The 17,261-nt window shown below is 40.9% G+C and overlaps 1 protein-coding gene across 3 annotated transcripts in view; it reads left to right on the forward strand.

Annotated features, from left to right (window-relative positions):
* The window catches only part of AP3S2 (adaptor related protein complex 3 subunit sigma 2), a 58,506-nt gene that overhangs the window by 7,089 nt on the left and 34,156 nt on the right, over positions 1–17,261 (forward strand). For 2 of the 3 annotated variants that reach the window (XM_003986807.5, XR_002742776.2), the window contains exon 4: positions 16,068–16,139. The exons of the other annotated variant lie outside the window; for it this stretch is intronic. In XM_003986807.5, the coding sequence (XP_003986856.1) occupies positions 16,068–16,139 (72 nt within the window). The remainder of the gene's footprint in view (positions 1–16,067; positions 16,140–17,261) is intronic. 3 annotated transcript variants of the gene reach the window in all.

Genomic DNA, 17,261 nt, shown 5'->3' on the forward strand with positions numbered 1-17,261 from the left:
GTGGAGACTGATAGAGTTGCATCAGTAGATGCCGAGAGAAATGATTATCCAAATTATATTCCCGAAATGCTCTTTTTTTTTTTTTTTTTTAAGGTTTATTTATTTTTGAGACAGAAAGAGACAGAGCATGAGCAGGGGAGGGTCAGAGAGAGAGGGAGACACAGAATCTGAAACAGGCTCTGGGCTCTGAGCTGTCAGCACGGAGCCCGACGCGGGGCTCAAACTCACAGACCGTGAGATCATGACCTGAGCCGAAGTCGGACGCTCAACCGACTGAGCCACCCAGGTGCCCCACGGAAATGCTCTTGAATTGAAATAAGAAGCATTATTATTTGATTATGTAGTGCATGTTTATTTATTTATCATAAACTATTTGTTGTTGAGGAAATAAACCACGTTTACATGGTTCCGAATTCAAAACGTGAACCAAGAATATATAGTGAAAAGTATTTTTCTTCTTTTCTCCAGTACCTAGTTTATTTTTCTAGAAGAAGCAAATTTTAAGGTTTTTTTTAAGGTTTTATTATTTTATTTTATTTTATTAATTAATTTATTTTTATTTTATTGTTTACATTTATTTATTTTTGAGAGACAGAGCACAAGTGGGGAAGGGCAGAGAGAGAAGGAGACAGAATCCAAAGCAGGCTCCAGGCTCTGAGCTGTCAGCACAGAGCCTGATGTGGGGCTTGAACTCACAAACTGTGAGATCATGACCTGAGCTGACATTGGACGCTTAACCAACAGAGCCACCCAGGCGCCCCAAGATTTTATTTATTTATTTATTCATTCATTCATTCATTCATTCATTTATTTAATAAAGTAAACTCTGCACCCAGTGTAGGGCTTGAACTTATCTCAAGATCAAGAGTCACGTGCTGTACCAACTGAGGCAGCCAAGCACCCCAGCAAATTTTAGTTTTAAAACCAAGGACCGGGGCGCCTGGGTGGCGCAGTCAGTTAAGCGTCCGACTTCAGCCAGGTCACGATCTCGCGGTCCGTGAGTTCGAGCCCCGCGTCGGGCTCTGGGCTGATGGCTCGGAGCCTGGAGCCTGTTTCCGATGCTGTGTCTGCCTCTCTCTCTGCCCCTCCCCCGTTCATGCTATGTTTCTCTCTGTCCCAAAAATAAATAAAAAACGTTGAAAAAAAAAATTAAAAAAAAAAAAAAAAAACAACCAAGGACCAGTGTTTTCTCAGGAGAGAAATCTGTAGGCATTCATGAAAACAAGGATATCTCTTACTATTTACTCTAATTTGAACAAACATTTGTAATGAGTTATAAAAAAGGAAGTGAACAAGTAACATGGTAAAGGAAAAAAGAGAGATGAGTTGTCACTATAACATGGCCCGATTATATACCTAGAAAACCTTTAAAAAAAACCAGCAAAAATTATACCAAGTAATGAATGATACAGGCAAAATGGCAGAATATGAGATAAATTCATCAAAATTGAAGTTTTTTTTCTGTGAAAACAGGTAGAAAAACCTTAATTTCAAAAAAAGAAAAAACCCTCACAATAGTGATAAAGGATATTGAGTGTTTGGAAATTAATTTAGTGTGGAATACTTAACATTAATTCCAATAAAATTATAAAATATTAAAGGAAAGACATAAAAGAATACTTAAATGGAGCTACAAGTCCTCTGCTTGTTGGGAAAGGTCAAGCAAAGGTAATAATAGTAATCAATAAATTAAATGGGAAACCAAGTGTAATTGCATCAGAAAATCTTACAGAACTTTTGGTGAAGGGAAAATTTATCAGGAAAAATGAATGGCCAAGCAATGTAAAAGTACGTTTTGAGGGAAAGAGGTCGGCAATTGGGGATTGGCTTTACTAGGCTTCAGAATACATAATGATTACAGATGAAATTATTACCTACCTAGGAAATCTGAAACAATCAACTGGTAAACCATTAGAGCTATTAATAGAGTTCATTATGGGGACAAGTTTAACATATAAAAATCAATAGCTTTTCCTTAGCAGTAATAAGGAAATATTTCAAGGGGCCCACTCAACAAAAGCAAAAAGGTCCATAAGATATCAAGAAATAAACGTAAAACATGTGTAAGATGTATATGAAGAAAACTCTCAAAATCTACCAAAAATATGAAAAAAGAGCAAAATAGATGAATTAAACACACCCTTTGCCTGTTGAGAAAACTTCCTATGATGTCCCTTACTTCCAGATTATCCATTTACTGAAAACCCAATCAGAATCCCTGTAAGATTATTGTTTCTAAAATTATTAAAACAAAATTTTTTTTAATGTTTATTTTTGAGAGAGAGAGAGAGAGAGACAGAGCACAAGCAGGGGAGGGGCCGGGAGAGAGGGAGACACAGAATCCGAAGCAGGCTCCAGGCTCTGAGCTGTCCGCACAGAGCCCGATGCGGGGCTCGAGCCCGCGAACCGTGAGATCATGACCTGAGCCAGAGTTGGAGTCTCAACCGACTGAGCCACTCAGGTGACCCTAAAATTATTTTTATTGTGAAACATGTATCTACAAAAAAATAACGCTAACCGTGCTGATAAATCTAAAAAAGGTCAGTAAAATGAAACTGTCACCCAGATTAAGAAACAGTGCACTCCTAGTGCCCTCAGGCTTGTGCGTGCAGTTCCTCGCTTCCATCCCCTCATCCGTGGCATCCTTCCTCCGGCGTTTGAGTTGCTCACCCCTTTGCTTCTCTTCACAGCTTTACCATGTGATGTATATTCCCTAACTGCTGTTTGTCTTAGTTTGGAAAATCTGAGTGGCAAGCACAGACGGCTGTGGGAGGCTAGTGTCACTTGGCCACTTCTCCGTGCAGGCCTCCGAGAGAAGGTCAGCTGAGCAGAGTGTCTGGGTCACGGTCTGGCTTCGGGATCCCTGAGAATGTCCATGAGCTCCTTCTGGGGACACCCGAGGGCAAGGCGCGTGAGGGAATCTGGAGAAACAGAGCTCGCCGTAGGCGGGGCACCTGGCTTTGGCATTCCAGCGGAAACGTGGTGAGGAGGAATCGACCACGCCATGTTTTCTGTTTCTCAGCGTGTCCCGACCTACCTCTCTTTTCCAGGAGTGAGTCAAAGCAGGACGTTTCAGTGGGGGCAATTGAGTGTCCTTAGCCCATCCGGCCGTAGGGGAGTAGGAGAGAAATTAGATTGTCTCCATTTTTTTTTTTTTTAATTAACACAGACAAAACTATTATGCGGACTGTTGGGCCAATTTACAGAATAGACAGAAAACAGAATTCCTGAGTCAAAGATACTAATATTTCTAATTATAATGCATGTTGCTAGGTGGATATACGGAAAAGCTATATTAATTTATAATGTCTCCAGGAGTATTTGAGTTCATGTGTCTTCCTACCTCTAACATTGAAATGTGTCATTTTTAATTTCTACTCTGAGGTAGAGTGCTGCCTCACAGATGTCTGAATTTTTATTAATCCTGCCTACTTTTTCCATGTGTAGATTTCCATTGTTCTTTTCATATACACCTATTATAACATAATTGAACCACTTGTCCGGTAAAGTCTAGAACCTCCTTTATAGTATTATATTACATATGTTCTAAGATGCACATTTTTTTCACACTTTAATGACTGCAGCATCAGGATGCATATTATATTAGATGACCTCTCACGATTATAATTGACATCATTTTCATCTTAGCACACAAATGATTTCTCTTATCAAAAGTAATTCTCTGTATATTTTTTAGTTTATTTTAAAACTAACATTTTTTTCTGAATTATTCAATGTAAACTATCCATTTTACCTCCCTTTGTTGAAGAAACCTTAATGTATAATGTGTTTAGAGTAAAATTCAAACTCCCTGTCAGCCTACAAGGCCTGACGTGATCTGGCTCCTTTGTCCTTCTCTGTCTGACCTCATCATACTCACTTTCACCTTCACGCTACTCTAGCCATTTCAGTCTTCTTTCTGTTTCTCAGACACAAGTGCAGTTTTGCTTCAGGGCCTTTGCACTTGCTCTGTCCACTAGAACACTCTTGCCCAAATCCCTTTCCTCTATAGCGCTTCAGTGACTCGCTTCTTTAGCGTTCGTGACTCGGTCCAAGACCCTGAGACCTTCATGACGGCCTGTCTGAAGTAACCCCCATCACACCATCCTGCTCATTTCCTTCAGAGCGCTTATGATGGTGGAAAAGATCATGCTCATGTGCCTCGTTCTGCCCACACTCAGAACATAAGCCAGCCGAGAATGTGACTTATTGACCAAGGTAGCCCCGGAGTAGAGTGGTAGGTGTCTAGCACATAGTAATCAGTCACTAAACATTGGTTGAATAAACTTTATAATACATAGTGAGATTTAGTTTTTACTTATTGTTTGTTCGACTAAGTTGTGTTTCTCTTTCTGCATGAGTTTCACCCTGTTTTATTTATTGTCGTTAATATAAGTTCATATACTTAATAAGACTTAATATCCCCCTTGGGTGCAGTTCTCTTTCAATATATTCACTGATACTTATGACCATTTGTTCATCTGGATACATTCTTGAATAATTTGTAAAGGTCCCAAAAGTCTCTGTTGGATTTGTACTTAGAAATGTATTAAAAATAGCATTTCTTGGGTCGCCTGGGTGGCTCAGCCGGTTAAGCGTCCGACTTTGGCTCAGGTCGTGATCTCACGGTCCATGAGTTCGAGCCCCGCGTCGGGCTCTGTGCTGACGGCTCAGAGCCTGGAGCCTGCTTCAAATTCTGTGTCTCCCTCTCTCTCTCACCCTCTCCCATTCATGCTCTGTCTCTCTCTGTCCCAAAAATAAACATTAAAAAAAATTAAAAAAAAAACCTTTAAAAAAATAGCATTTCTTTCCACTTCTTCATTCTTCTTTCAGATCTTAAAGTTTTTTTTTTTTTTCAAAGAAGGTTCTAATACCTTATGGTTTATTCTGAAATTTTAAGATATCAAGCTTTTATACGTCATTATGTTCACAAATATTTCTTACACAACATTCCCTTTAATTCTCAATTTGTGATTGACACTGTTCACTCTCCACTAAAACTCTGTGCTTATCTCCTCTACTTTTTCACTAGTTATAAGTTTATCTTCCTATCTCAGTTTTTTTCAATTAAAAAAATAAATGCATTTTTAAGCCTTTTAGAACAAAGACTTATTTCAGTATATGTTGAGGTACGGAACCAAGTTACTTTTTTTCCATATCGTTATCTAGTTTCTCCAAATTATACGGCCTCCCATTGTTTAAACTTAACTGTTTCTGGAATTTCAAATATATTACTTCGTTTTGGGTTTTTAAAATTATACAAGTAGTACGTGAACATATTCTTTCTTTTATAAAAGATTCAAACAGCAAGTTTATTAACGGAGAACGGAGAAGTCCTTCCCTTAGCATTCACACCCCCTCACTCAAACACCACTCCCCTTCCTAGAGGCAGCCGCTATAAAGTCTTTAAATGCATGGATATACAGGGGCCCCTGTGGGCGTCTCAGTCACATATGCGTCAGTCTCGATTTCGGCTTAGGTCGTGATGTCACAGTTCATTAGTTTGGGCTCCGCGCTAACAATGCAGAGCCTGCTTGGGATTCTCTCTCTCCTTCTCTCTCTGCCCCTCCCCTGCTAGCACTAAATAAATTTTAAATGGTAATAATGCATGCATATATATACACGTCATATACATTTACTTTTAAAAATAAAGAATAGTCACACTACATGCTTCTGTAACTTGCATTTCTATCGCTTCTTGCAGCTTTGTCCATTTCATATATTCTTTTTAGTAGTGCGGGATTTTTCCATAATACAGGTATGTCATAATATTTTATTCAGTACCCAGTTTCTCACTGTTTTAAATAGCACACACCCTTGTACATTCATCTGTATGCCCATGTGTTAGTTTCTTTGGTAGGCTCTTAACATTTGAATTGTTGCTTTGGTTAAAGGGTGTGCACTTTTTAATGTGATAGGTTTCTCCCAGAAGGCCTGTTTCACCATCATGTCACCAACTTCCAATGTTAAGAATATTCTCAAACGTTTGGCAGTCTGATAGGTGAGAACCTAGAAATTCATTGTCTTCCCAAGCTTTCTTGAGTATTGCTGAAGCTGCATGTCTTTTAGTGTTTACCAGTCGTTTATACTTGAAAATATCTGACCACATCATTTGTCCGCTTTTCTAATGGCCATTTGTTTTATTCGTTGGTAAGTGTTGCATTTTTTTCCTAACTTCATGGGTATTAAATCCTTTTTCTATTGTGTTTATTGCAAATATTTTCTCCTAGTCCATTGTTCTTTTTTTTCTTCTTGTTCTTTTAACTTCAGTTATGTTTGTTGATGTTTTTCCTTATAGCTCCGAGGTATAAAAATGTTATCCAATATTGCAGTTCCTTTTTTTCTTTTGAGAAAACCTTTTTAAATTTTCTCTTCATAGATATATACATACACACACACTATACATATACACATATATATATATATACATATATATATATGTATGTATTTTTACTCAGTAAACCCTTGATTGATGACACATAAGGATAACTCTTATTCTTTAGCCATTCTTTTTTTTTTTTAAACCATTTTTAAAGACTTTACAGTATAATTAACATACAATGTTATATTAGTTTCAGGTGTACAATAGAGTGATTCAACAATTCTATACATACTCAGTGCTTGTCACTCTAAGTGTACTCTCAGTCCCTTTTACCTATTTCACCCATCCCCTTCCCTCTGGGACCCACCTGTTTGTTCTCTGTACTTATGAGTCTTTTTTGTTTTCTTTTTTTGTTTATTCATTTGTTTAGTTTCTTAAATTCCACATGAGTGAGTGAAATCATATGGTATTTGTCTTTCTCCAACTGACTTATGTCACATCACATTATACCCTCTAGATCTGTCCATGTTGTTGCAAATGGCAAGATCTCATTCTTTTTTATGGCTGAATAATATTCCATTGTATATATGTACCACATCTTCTGTATTGTATCCATTCATCTATCAGTGGACACTGGTTCCTTCCACACTTTGGTTATTGTAAATAATGCTGCAGTAAACAGAGAGGTACGTGTATCTTTTTGAATTAGGTTTTTTTTTTTTTTTTTAATGTTTATTTTTGAGACAGAGAGGGACGGAGCATCAACGGGGGAGGGTCAGAGAGAGGGAGACACAGAATCTGAAGCAGGTTCCAAGCTCTGAGCTGTCAGCACAGAGCCCGACGCGGGGCTCAAACTCACAGACTGTGAGATCATGACCTGAGCCGAGGTCGGATGGTCAACCGACTGAGCCACCCAGGTGCCCTGAATTAGGTTTTTTAAATATTATTTGGGTAAATAGTAGTGGAATTACTCGGTCATGTGGTAATTCTATTTTCAATTTTTTGAGGAACCTCCATACTGTCTTCCATAGTGGGTGCACCATTTCGCATTCCCACCAGTGGTGCACAAGGATTCCTTTTTCTCCGCATCCTCACCAACACTTGTTTCTTGTGGTTTTGATTTTAGCTCTTCTGACAGGTGTGAGGTGATATCTCAGTGTGGTTTTGATTTGCATTTCCTTGATGGTGAGTGATGTTGAGCATCTTTTCATGTGTCTGTTGGTCATCTGTGTGTCTTCATTGGAGAACTGTCTGTTCATGTCTTCTGCCCATTTTTAAATGGAATTATTTGTGGTTTTTTTTGGTGTTGTGTAAATTCCTGATATTTTTTGGATACTAACCCTTTATTGAATGTCATTTGCAAATACTTTCTCCCATTCAGTAGGTTATCTTTTGATTTTGTTGATTGTTTCTTTTGCTGTGCAGGAGCTTTTTGCTGTGATGTCGTGCCAGTAGTTCATACTTGCCTTTGTTTCCCTTGCCTCAGGAGACATCTCTAGAAAAACGTTGCTATGACTGATGTCAGAGAAATGAATGCCTGTGCGCTCTTCTAAGATTTTTATGGTTTCAAGTCTCAGTTTAGGTCTTTAATCCATTTTGAGTTTATTTTTGTGTATGATGTAAGAAAGTGGTCCAGGTTCATTCTTTTGCATGTGGCTTCCAGTTTTCCCAGCGCCATTTCTTGAAGAGACTTTCTCCCGTCGTATATTCTTGCCTTCTTTGCTGAAGATTGAGTGATCCTATAATCATGGCGTTATTTCTGGGCTCTCTATTCTATTTTCTCTTGACCTGTGTGTCTGTTTTTGTGCCAGTATGATAGAGTTTGATTACTATAGCTTTGAAGTATTTCTTGAAATCTGAGATTGTATGTGATACCCCTGGATTTCTTCTTTCTCAAGATTGCTGTGCCATTTGGGATCTTTTGTGGTTCCGTATGAATTTTAGGATTATTTGTTCTACTTCTGTGAAAAATGCTATTGGTGTTTGATAGGGATTGCATTAAATGTGTACATTACTTTGGGTAGTATGGCCACTTTAACAATATTTATTCTCCTGAGAAAACCATTTTTATCATTATTACCACCCAGCTTATTTGTGCTGGATTTTTTTTTTTAATTTTTTTTTAACGTTTATTTTTTTTTAATTTTTTTTTTTAACATTTATTTATGTGCTGGATTTTGTAGCAAATGGCCAGATTGTCTAAAGAATATCTGCATAACATTTCTTTCATGTTTCAAGAGGTGAAAATAACTGTAAAAAGTTAACTACAAAGATACAAAAAATGACACAGAAAATCCTTGTCTGATATTTTATCCCACCTGCGGCATTTATATATTTGAAAAGTAGAATTCATGAACTAAAAATTACTGTCTTGTTGAGTTTAATGGAAGATTTAGCCTGATTACAAGATTAACACCAGTATCACTGATTTGATATTTACCAAAATTGATGTTTTTTTCTCTTCCTCCCAGCTTTATTGAGGTATAATTGACACATAGCATTAAGTTTAAGGTGTACAGTCTATTCATTTGCTACACTTACGTATTGCAAAATGATTACCACTGTAATCACCTCTTATTGCATCACATAATTGCCATTCTTTTATTAGTGAGAATCGTATTTTTCAATAAATTAAAATCAGTGTGATACCCACGCAAGCTAGAATGCTCTTTGGTGAACAAGGACCTGACATCCAAACAAGAAGTCTGTCAAGTCACACACTGTAAAAGTGTGATCTTTTTCAAACTGAATCCATTCCTTGCATTGAAGATGTGAAACTCAGCCCCATTCCTCTTTATGAGTGGGTTTATGATCTTGCCATTTCATACTGAACATCTAGATTTCCAAATACAGTTGACCCTTAAACTGTGCCGGTCCACTTATGCATGGTTTTTTTTCAATAAATATAGTACAGTACCGTAAATGTATTTTCCTTATGATTTTTTTTTTTTTTTTTGAGAGAGAGAGTGAGAGCAGAGGAGGAGCAGAGAGAGAATCCCAAGGAGGTTCCACACTCAGCGTGGAGCCCAACACAGGGCTCGATCCCATGAACTGTGAGATCATGACCTGAGCCAGAATCAAGGGTCTGATGCTCATCCAGCTGGGCCACCCCGGTGCCCCCTTATGATTTTCTTTTTTTTTTCTTAAAAAATTTTTTTTAATGTTTATTTATTTTTGAGAGAGAGAGGCAGAGTGCAAATGGGGGAGAGACAGAGAGAGAGGGAGACACAGAATCCTAAGCAGGCTTCAGGCTCTGAGCTGTCAGTACAGAGCCTGATGTGGGGCTCGAACTCACGGACCGTGAGTCCGTGACCTGAGCCCAAGTCGGATGCCCAACCGACTGAGCCACCCAAGCGCCCCTCCCCTTATGATTTTCTTAATGACATTTTTTTCTTAGCTTTCTTTGTTATAACAATGCAGTGTATAATTCATATAACATACAGAGCATGTGTCAGCTGACTGTCTATTGGTAAGTCTTCCAGCTACTAGTAGTAGCTATTAGAAAAAAAATTTTTTAAATGTTCATTTATTTTTGAGACAGAGGGAGACGGTGCGCAAGTGGGGATGGGGCAGAGAGAGAAGGAGACACAGAATCCGAAGCAGGCTCCAGGCTCTGAGCTGTCAGCACAGAGCCCGACGCGGGGCTCGAACCCATGAACCATGAGATCACGACCTGAGCCGAAGTCGGACGCTTAACTGACTGAGCCACCCAGGCGCTCCTGGTAGTAGCTATTAGTAGTTACATTTTGGGGGAGTCAAGTTATAGATGGATTTTTGACTGTGCAGGAAGTGGTGAGGGGTGGGCAGCACCCCTAAGCCTTGTGTTCTAGAGTCTACCGTCCTTCCCATTGCTTAAAGTCTTGGAGCTTTCTTCATCAGCTGAGCTGTATCCAGCTTCATCTTCACTCGTAATATTGCTTAATTTGCTAAGCTTGACATTTTGGTCCTTGTTTTCAAAATTCAGTTTATTCCATATTTAAGTAGGCTGGGATTTGTCCCTTCTTTTTTGTCTTGCTGAGGTGTCTTCCTTTCTCTTGTTTAGTCGGTTTCACTGGATTCACAACTGCTAGGTTGTAATAGCTAGAGAAGGCGATTCTGATCTCTGCCAGAGTGTTAGTTGGGACTCATACTTGAGCCATAGCTGTGTGAGGACTCAGGGTAGCCCCCCTTTTATGCACAGCTTCGTTTCCCTGGTCTCGCTTACCTGGGTCAGCCGCAATCCAGAAGCAGATGATCCTTCTTCTGACTTACCGTCAGGTCAGTAGCAGCTGAACGCTGGTCCCGGTGCCTACGCACTCACCTCCCTTCCTCTCCTTGTGTAGGCACTGTGTCATCTCGCATCCTCAGAAGGGTGAATACAGGACAATAAGAGAGAGAGAGAGAGAGAGAGAGAGAGAGAGAGAGAGAGGGACCACATTTATATAACTTTTATTACAATATATTCTGATTGTTCTACTGTATTAAATCTCTTAGAGGGGCTAATCAACAAAGTAAGCTATCATAAATAGGTGTGTATGGGAAAAAGCATGGCGTATGTAGAGTTGGTTACTATCCATGGTTTCAGGCATCCACAGGCTCATGGAACGTACCTGCCGTGGATGAAAGGGAGCTTTACTGTCCTTGCCAACAGGGCAGCAACACTGAGAACAGAATCTTGGGCAACTGCGGCTACTTCCTGTTTTTGTTTTTTAGCTATTTCCTCTTCTCGCTGCTGTTGTCATTTCCAACCTCTGCCTTTTCCGTCCTCTGGCTAAAGCTTTTTGTGCATCCACTGCTATTTCTGCCTCAAGAGACGTACACTTGGAGTCTGGCTTAAACTTTTGCTGACTTTTCTTGGTTTTTCTGTTTTCTTCTTTCTGTCTTGATGTTTCCTCCTGTGCTGCTCTGGCTCCTACCCGTGTCTTGGTCCTCAGCAGGGGCTAGATCTGATCTGCAGTGTTCTTTCCTGCTTCCGGATCATGGTTCTTCCTCTCTGACTTCTCTTTCTGTTCCCGGAACAAGATATTTCCACTCCCCACTTCTACTACGATGATGCCTTTAATGACCTTAGATCTTGAGTGACTTCTGCCTCTTGATGACCTTCTTCTTTCTTTGCATTTGTATCTGTCCTCACCATTTTCATATGAATTTAGTCACTCCCTTCCTCTTTGAGAAGAATGGTCTTTGTCATTATGTTCCTCAAATCTGTGTTTCTTAGAGGATTTTTTTTTTTTTTTTTTTTTTTTTAGTTTCACGTCTTACTATTTTGCTGTCTGAGTCTGCGGCATCTTCGGTTTCTTCATGCGTTAGCCTACCCTTTGCTTCGGCTCTGGCTCCTGCACTTTCTTCTTACATTATCTGACTTTTATTTTCTTTCCCTCTTGCTCATGATCTTGAATGATGATATTTTGAGGTTCTAGGAGAAACAGATACATCTGACTCCTCTTTTTTGATCTTTATCTGGGGATATCTTTCCTGGAGCTATTCGATCTCATTCCATGTTACTAGCCTGTGTGAGATCCCCATTGTTATGGACTAAGTTGTGTCCCCTCCCAGGTTTATATGTTGAGGCCCTAACCCTCCGTGTGACTATATGTAGAAATGGTGCTTTTACAGACATTATGGTTAGATGAGATCATAAGGGTGAGGCTCTGACCCCAAACAGTTGGCATTGTTCTTACAAGAAGAGGAAGAGACCCCTTCCATGTGCACCAAGGAAAGTCCCTTCAGAGACACAGTGAGACGGTGGCTCCTTGTGAGCCAGGAGGGGAGCCCTCATCGGGAACCAGTCCTGCCAGACCTTGATCTGGGACTCTGGCCTCTAACACTGAGAAAATAAATTTCTCTTTAAGCCACACAGCCTGTGGTGTTTTGTTATGGCAGCCCCAGGCGACTAATACGCCAATCTTCATGTCATTAACCCTCTTTAATAAAAACGGCGGCCGAGAAATATGGTCTGTCTTTGTTCTGGGCATCCTACTCCAGAGTCCCGGCTGCTGGGGCAGCACTTATGACAATACCAGCCACCCAGAAGCGTCCCATAGACTGACTAAATCCGCTCCCGTGGGAGACGTGAGTGGCACAAAAGGAACCTGCCATTGCTTTTTTTAGTTTGCTTTTTACATTTAGCTCTGTAAAACCTGTAAGGTACTCTTATGTCTGTACTGAGACAGGTCACTACCTTTAATTTTCCCCCGAAGGACAGCCGTGTCTCCTGGCAGTGTTAACTAGTGCATGTTTTCCCCACCAATTTAAAATACCACATTTGTCAAAAATTGTGTATTCTTGACATGAGAGGCCCCATGCACGATGAAGGGTCCCCACACCTTGCAGGGCAGGGAAGAGGAGCGCGCATGGGTAATAGAGGCAGAGGGAGAGGGAGAGGATTCGGTGGCGCCAACCCCTAGAGGCCGCGTGAACGCGGTGCCGGTTGTGGGAGCTCGTCTTGGAGGCAGGCTGGCCACAGCAGGAGGCAGGGACACTCACAGACTGCTGTGGCTTTCATGGTTTTGGTCTTCCTAGAACATCTAAAAATATTACACACAAAATCAACTTTTTACTCTAATTTTCTCAAACTTCAAAACCCAGAGTGCCCAGGACGTGTCCCCGTGCTTCACTGGATTTCTCAACGGTGGCTTTATAGCGCAGCTTGTCTGAAATTCTTGGAGTTTAGAATTCAAGACCATGGTAGATTTTATCATGATTTGCTTTTGAACTTGGTCTGTTGAAGTTCACAGAAAGTGGAAAACTCTTGTTAGAGAATTCATTTTTGTTCAGAATTGGATAGAATTCTAGAGCCAGCATTGTTCAGCATTAAGTCAAAAGCCCACCTTTGCTTTTTATAGAAGGTGTTACTTTATTTAAGAGATAGATATGATGCATTTTAATCTACCTTTGTCTTAGTTTATAGCAGATTTTGTATGAATTTTAGCTTCTTAACAAATTTCCAAAACTAGATTATGCCTTTGACAATAATGAAAATTATTTACCACTTCTTGGGGAGAAGGATGTATTTTCTTATACACTGGTATATGTTTCAGTATTTTATATTCTGGCCCATTTTTTAAATGTTTATTTTTGAGAGAGAGAGAGCGAGCATGAGCAGGTGACGGACAGAGAGAGAGGGAGACCGAAGATCTGAAGCTGGCCCCATGCTGTCTGCACAGAGCCCAGTATGGGGCTCGAACCCTCAAATCCTGAGATCATGACCTGAGCCAAAGTTAGGGACTTAGCCAACTGAGCCACCCAGATGCCCCTATATTCTGTCCCATTGATCCATACTTTTGTTTCTACCTTAGTTTTATACTATTTTAATGACCAAAGTTTTGCAGTGAATTTTTTAAATTTTATTTATTTTGAGAGAGAGAGAGAATGAGAACAAGTGGGGGAGGGTCAGAGAAAAGGAGAGACAGAATCCCAAGCAGGCTCTGCACTACTAGTGCAGAGCCCGACGCGGGGCTTGAACTCATGAACTGTGAGATTGTGACCTGAGTCAAGATCAAGAGTAAGATTAACTGACTGTGCCACCCAGGTGCCCCTGCAGTGAATTTTGATACCTAGTAGGACTAGTCATTCCTTATCATGGTTGTTTTTCTAAACATCTTGGCAGAGTATTTTCACATTTTATTTTCTGTTAAGAACTTGAGACTTTGTTTCATTTTTTTTTTTAAGTCCTTCTGAGACCTTCCATGCTTCCAAGTTCATTTTTTTCTTTGAAAACTAAGGCCATATATATAACACACACAGGGACAGGAGAGGAAACACTAGCAAGAAACTTCTCGAAAGGAGCAAAGAATATGGATGTTTGGTAATTGACTTGGCAAGTCCAAGGACGCCACATCCTGGGCCAGCAGTGGGAGCTGATGGGCAAACTGCTACATGCTGCTGGTGCCTCACCCGGCCCAGAGCGGGCAGCATCGTGCTGGGTGTAGTGTGGAGGGGGCAGGAAAAGCTGTCTGAGAACAGTCGGATCCCTGAGTCCTTCCTTTCCCAGCTCCAGTTTTCCGGTTTGGGGGCCACCAGAGAGTTGCCGGCGCAAGTCAGGGCGGTGAAATGAATGTGTGCCTTGTGAATGTTGTATGCTAACTTCCTAGCCCTTTCCCGCCACTCAGCTCCCGAGTTTCAGGTAGCCAGTCTTACAGCCTTTAGGCTGGAGATTGTCACATTTCTCTGGGAAATCTGATCAATCTAAGGGGACAGAATAAGAAAGCCTAAGTGGATGAAGGGGAGGATCCCCAACAAGTAGCTATGATTGCAGAACTGCCAATCGGCCTTTTATTCTTAGGAATAAAAAAAAAAGGTAATCAGTGATCTGAGGAAAGCCTCTAACATGGAAGATAGAGACTAAAACCGACAAACTCTCAAAGGCAACGTAAAGTAAATAGAGCCCATACAAAGAAAGGAAAACAGTAAAATGAGCAAACCCCTGTCTTGAAGCCACAGGAAAATCAAACAAATAAAAACAGGCTGCTAAATCAACAAGAAACACAGAACAAAATGATCTCTTAGAAATTAAAGATCTGAGCGAAAACTGGAAGAGAAAAGATAAGAGCATAAGGAGGTCCAGCACCTCAGGAGAAGCAGCCCCAAAAAGGAAGATGAGGAACAGGGAAGCGGGGAAATTCTCAGCCAAATTACTTGATACAATTTTCCCAACCTGAAGGTCTTGAGTTGCTGGATTGTAAGGGCTCACTGAGTGCCTAGCACCTGGATAGAAAACACGCCCTAATTCAAGAATGTTATCCTTGCTGGGAAATATTCAGCCTCTGATAAAAATGTAGTGCCGTTACGAAATTAGCATACGTGTTTTTTGGCACACATGTATGCATTTCTGTTGGGGATGTACCTAGGGTAGAATTGCTGCTGTGGTAGATAATGATGTCAAGTAGTTGTCCAAAGTGGTTAGAAACAGGATTTCCATTTATGTCACTCTATGCCCCGTCAGAAGCTGAAAATCACTCAAATGTCCCACCTGTAGGAGATGGATGAATATTTCTATGCGGTACTCTATGGCAGCGAATATGAACACCGAATTTTATGACACACAGCAACGTGGAGGAGCTCCCCAGCACTGTTGAATGAGAGAAGTCAGACAGAGTACTTGTTGTGTGACGCCATCTGTGTAAGTTCAAAGACAGGAGTCAGGATGGCGGCTACCTTTGGAGGGGCGTGAAGGGCGCGGCTAGAGCTGGTGATAGTCCACGCGGTATCCGGATGGTGGTCGGTTACGTGATATGTTCATTCTGAAAATTCACTAAGCCGTACTCTTCTCATCAGTACCCTTTCCTGTTATATTAAGAAGTTAAAAACCTAAAGTTGTGAGCTTGTTAACAATTCGTGGAAAGGCGTTTTGAAGTTCATGTTCACTGAAACGAGCGGGACAGACCTATAGCAACACCGAAATAAGGAAATTTTGTTGTGGGTACAGGTGGAGGCTTGGGGAGAGGACACAGTACTGCAAGTAGTTGGTCTTTCAGTTTGTTATTTTTCTATGTAAAATAGCATCTTCTAAAGGGGGAAAGAAAGCCCCACGTGTCTGCTGGTTGTATTGCTGTACTGAAAACAAGATTGACCTGGTCTAGACTGTGCCCTCTAAATTGGGATAGTAGGATGATTGCCTAATGCTGGTAGTTGTTTGTTTATTCTGAAATTCATCATAAGGTAAATGGTATCACGACTGCCCCCCCTTTACTTTCAAATGTGACATTGACGAAGATGTGACTGTGTTCTGATTTCTTTTCTTTTTCTGTTTCTCCTTGTTTCCTAGGTTTTTGTGGAGACCCTGGATAAGTGTTTTGAAAATGTTTGTGAGTTGGATTTGATCTTCCATATGGATAAGGTACCTTCTCTCCCTGAGCAGCGTTGCTAGAAAACTATCCGTCTCTACACCTTCCTGTTCTTTCTTGTGGCTTTTTACTCTGGGAGCAGTCCCAGAACATGTTTCATTTAATAACTTGAGTTTAATAATTTTGGGGGTATTTTGCTAAGATCTGCTATTAGTTTTAACACACAGGTGATTATTACCGGGCCTGTGTCATTGCCCATCTTGACCTGGACAGCCTTCTTGGTATAGGGCAGTGATGTCACGGTGATGACTGGCTGATGGCCACACCAAAGGTGAGAGAAATTGCTTTGTGTGGCTTGTGAAATGAGTTCCCTAGGCATAATCCAGTGACACAGTGAAGCTTTGGAAGAATCATGACACAGGGTCTTTGACCTGGCTAGCAGAGTTTGTAATTTTCCCCAAGAGTAATAGAGTGACTCAGACATCAGTAACACAGTTTGAGGTCAGGTGATACTCAGTAGGGAAGCTGACTGTCAGGCAGAATTGAAGTACAAAGTACATGTTCTCAGACTTGTGCTGCCAGCATAATTTTGACATGGTCTGTGCCCTCATGTGCCAAATTCAAGGTGAGAGATAGCCAGCAAGGGGTTAGGAACTGCCACATTTGTTTTATCCAGCGGGGCTCATGCCGCACTCAGTGCCGTTCACCTGGCGTATCTTAGTTGTGCTTGATCCTGGTTTCCTTCAGCGGGTTGTTGTCACTGTGATTCATGGCCCTTGGAGAGAGGGAATGATTTTTTATAAGACAGCTACTCAGTGCTAAGCCGTGATCCTTTATGAATTTATTTTTATCACAACGAAGTAGTTGTTTTCAGATCCCTCATCGCTGGCGTTGCCATCTGGAGGCCTTTCGTGTCATTTTCCAGTAGGATCTTCAGTCTCTGTTCACTCTCCCGAGATTGTCGGATGACACTTTCCAGACAGATGTGGTGAGTGCATTCTTAAGGTTGGATGCTGGAACGGAGTGAAGTTTTCTCTCTCAACATCTGGCTTGGCTCCACAGCTCCAGGGGAAGCCTGGTACAAGAGAGTCACAGAACCCCACTCTTGCTGTAGATACTTGACTCGGTGCTCCCTGATAGGCTCACGAGGCCCCCGGAGCTCATTGGTGCTTTGG

Source organism: Felis catus, chromosome B3 (genome assembly GCF_018350175.1).
Source record: "Felis catus isolate Fca126 chromosome B3, F.catus_Fca126_mat1.0, whole genome shotgun sequence".
In the NCBI taxonomy this organism is placed as follows: Eukaryota; Metazoa; Chordata; class Mammalia; order Carnivora; family Felidae; genus Felis; species Felis catus.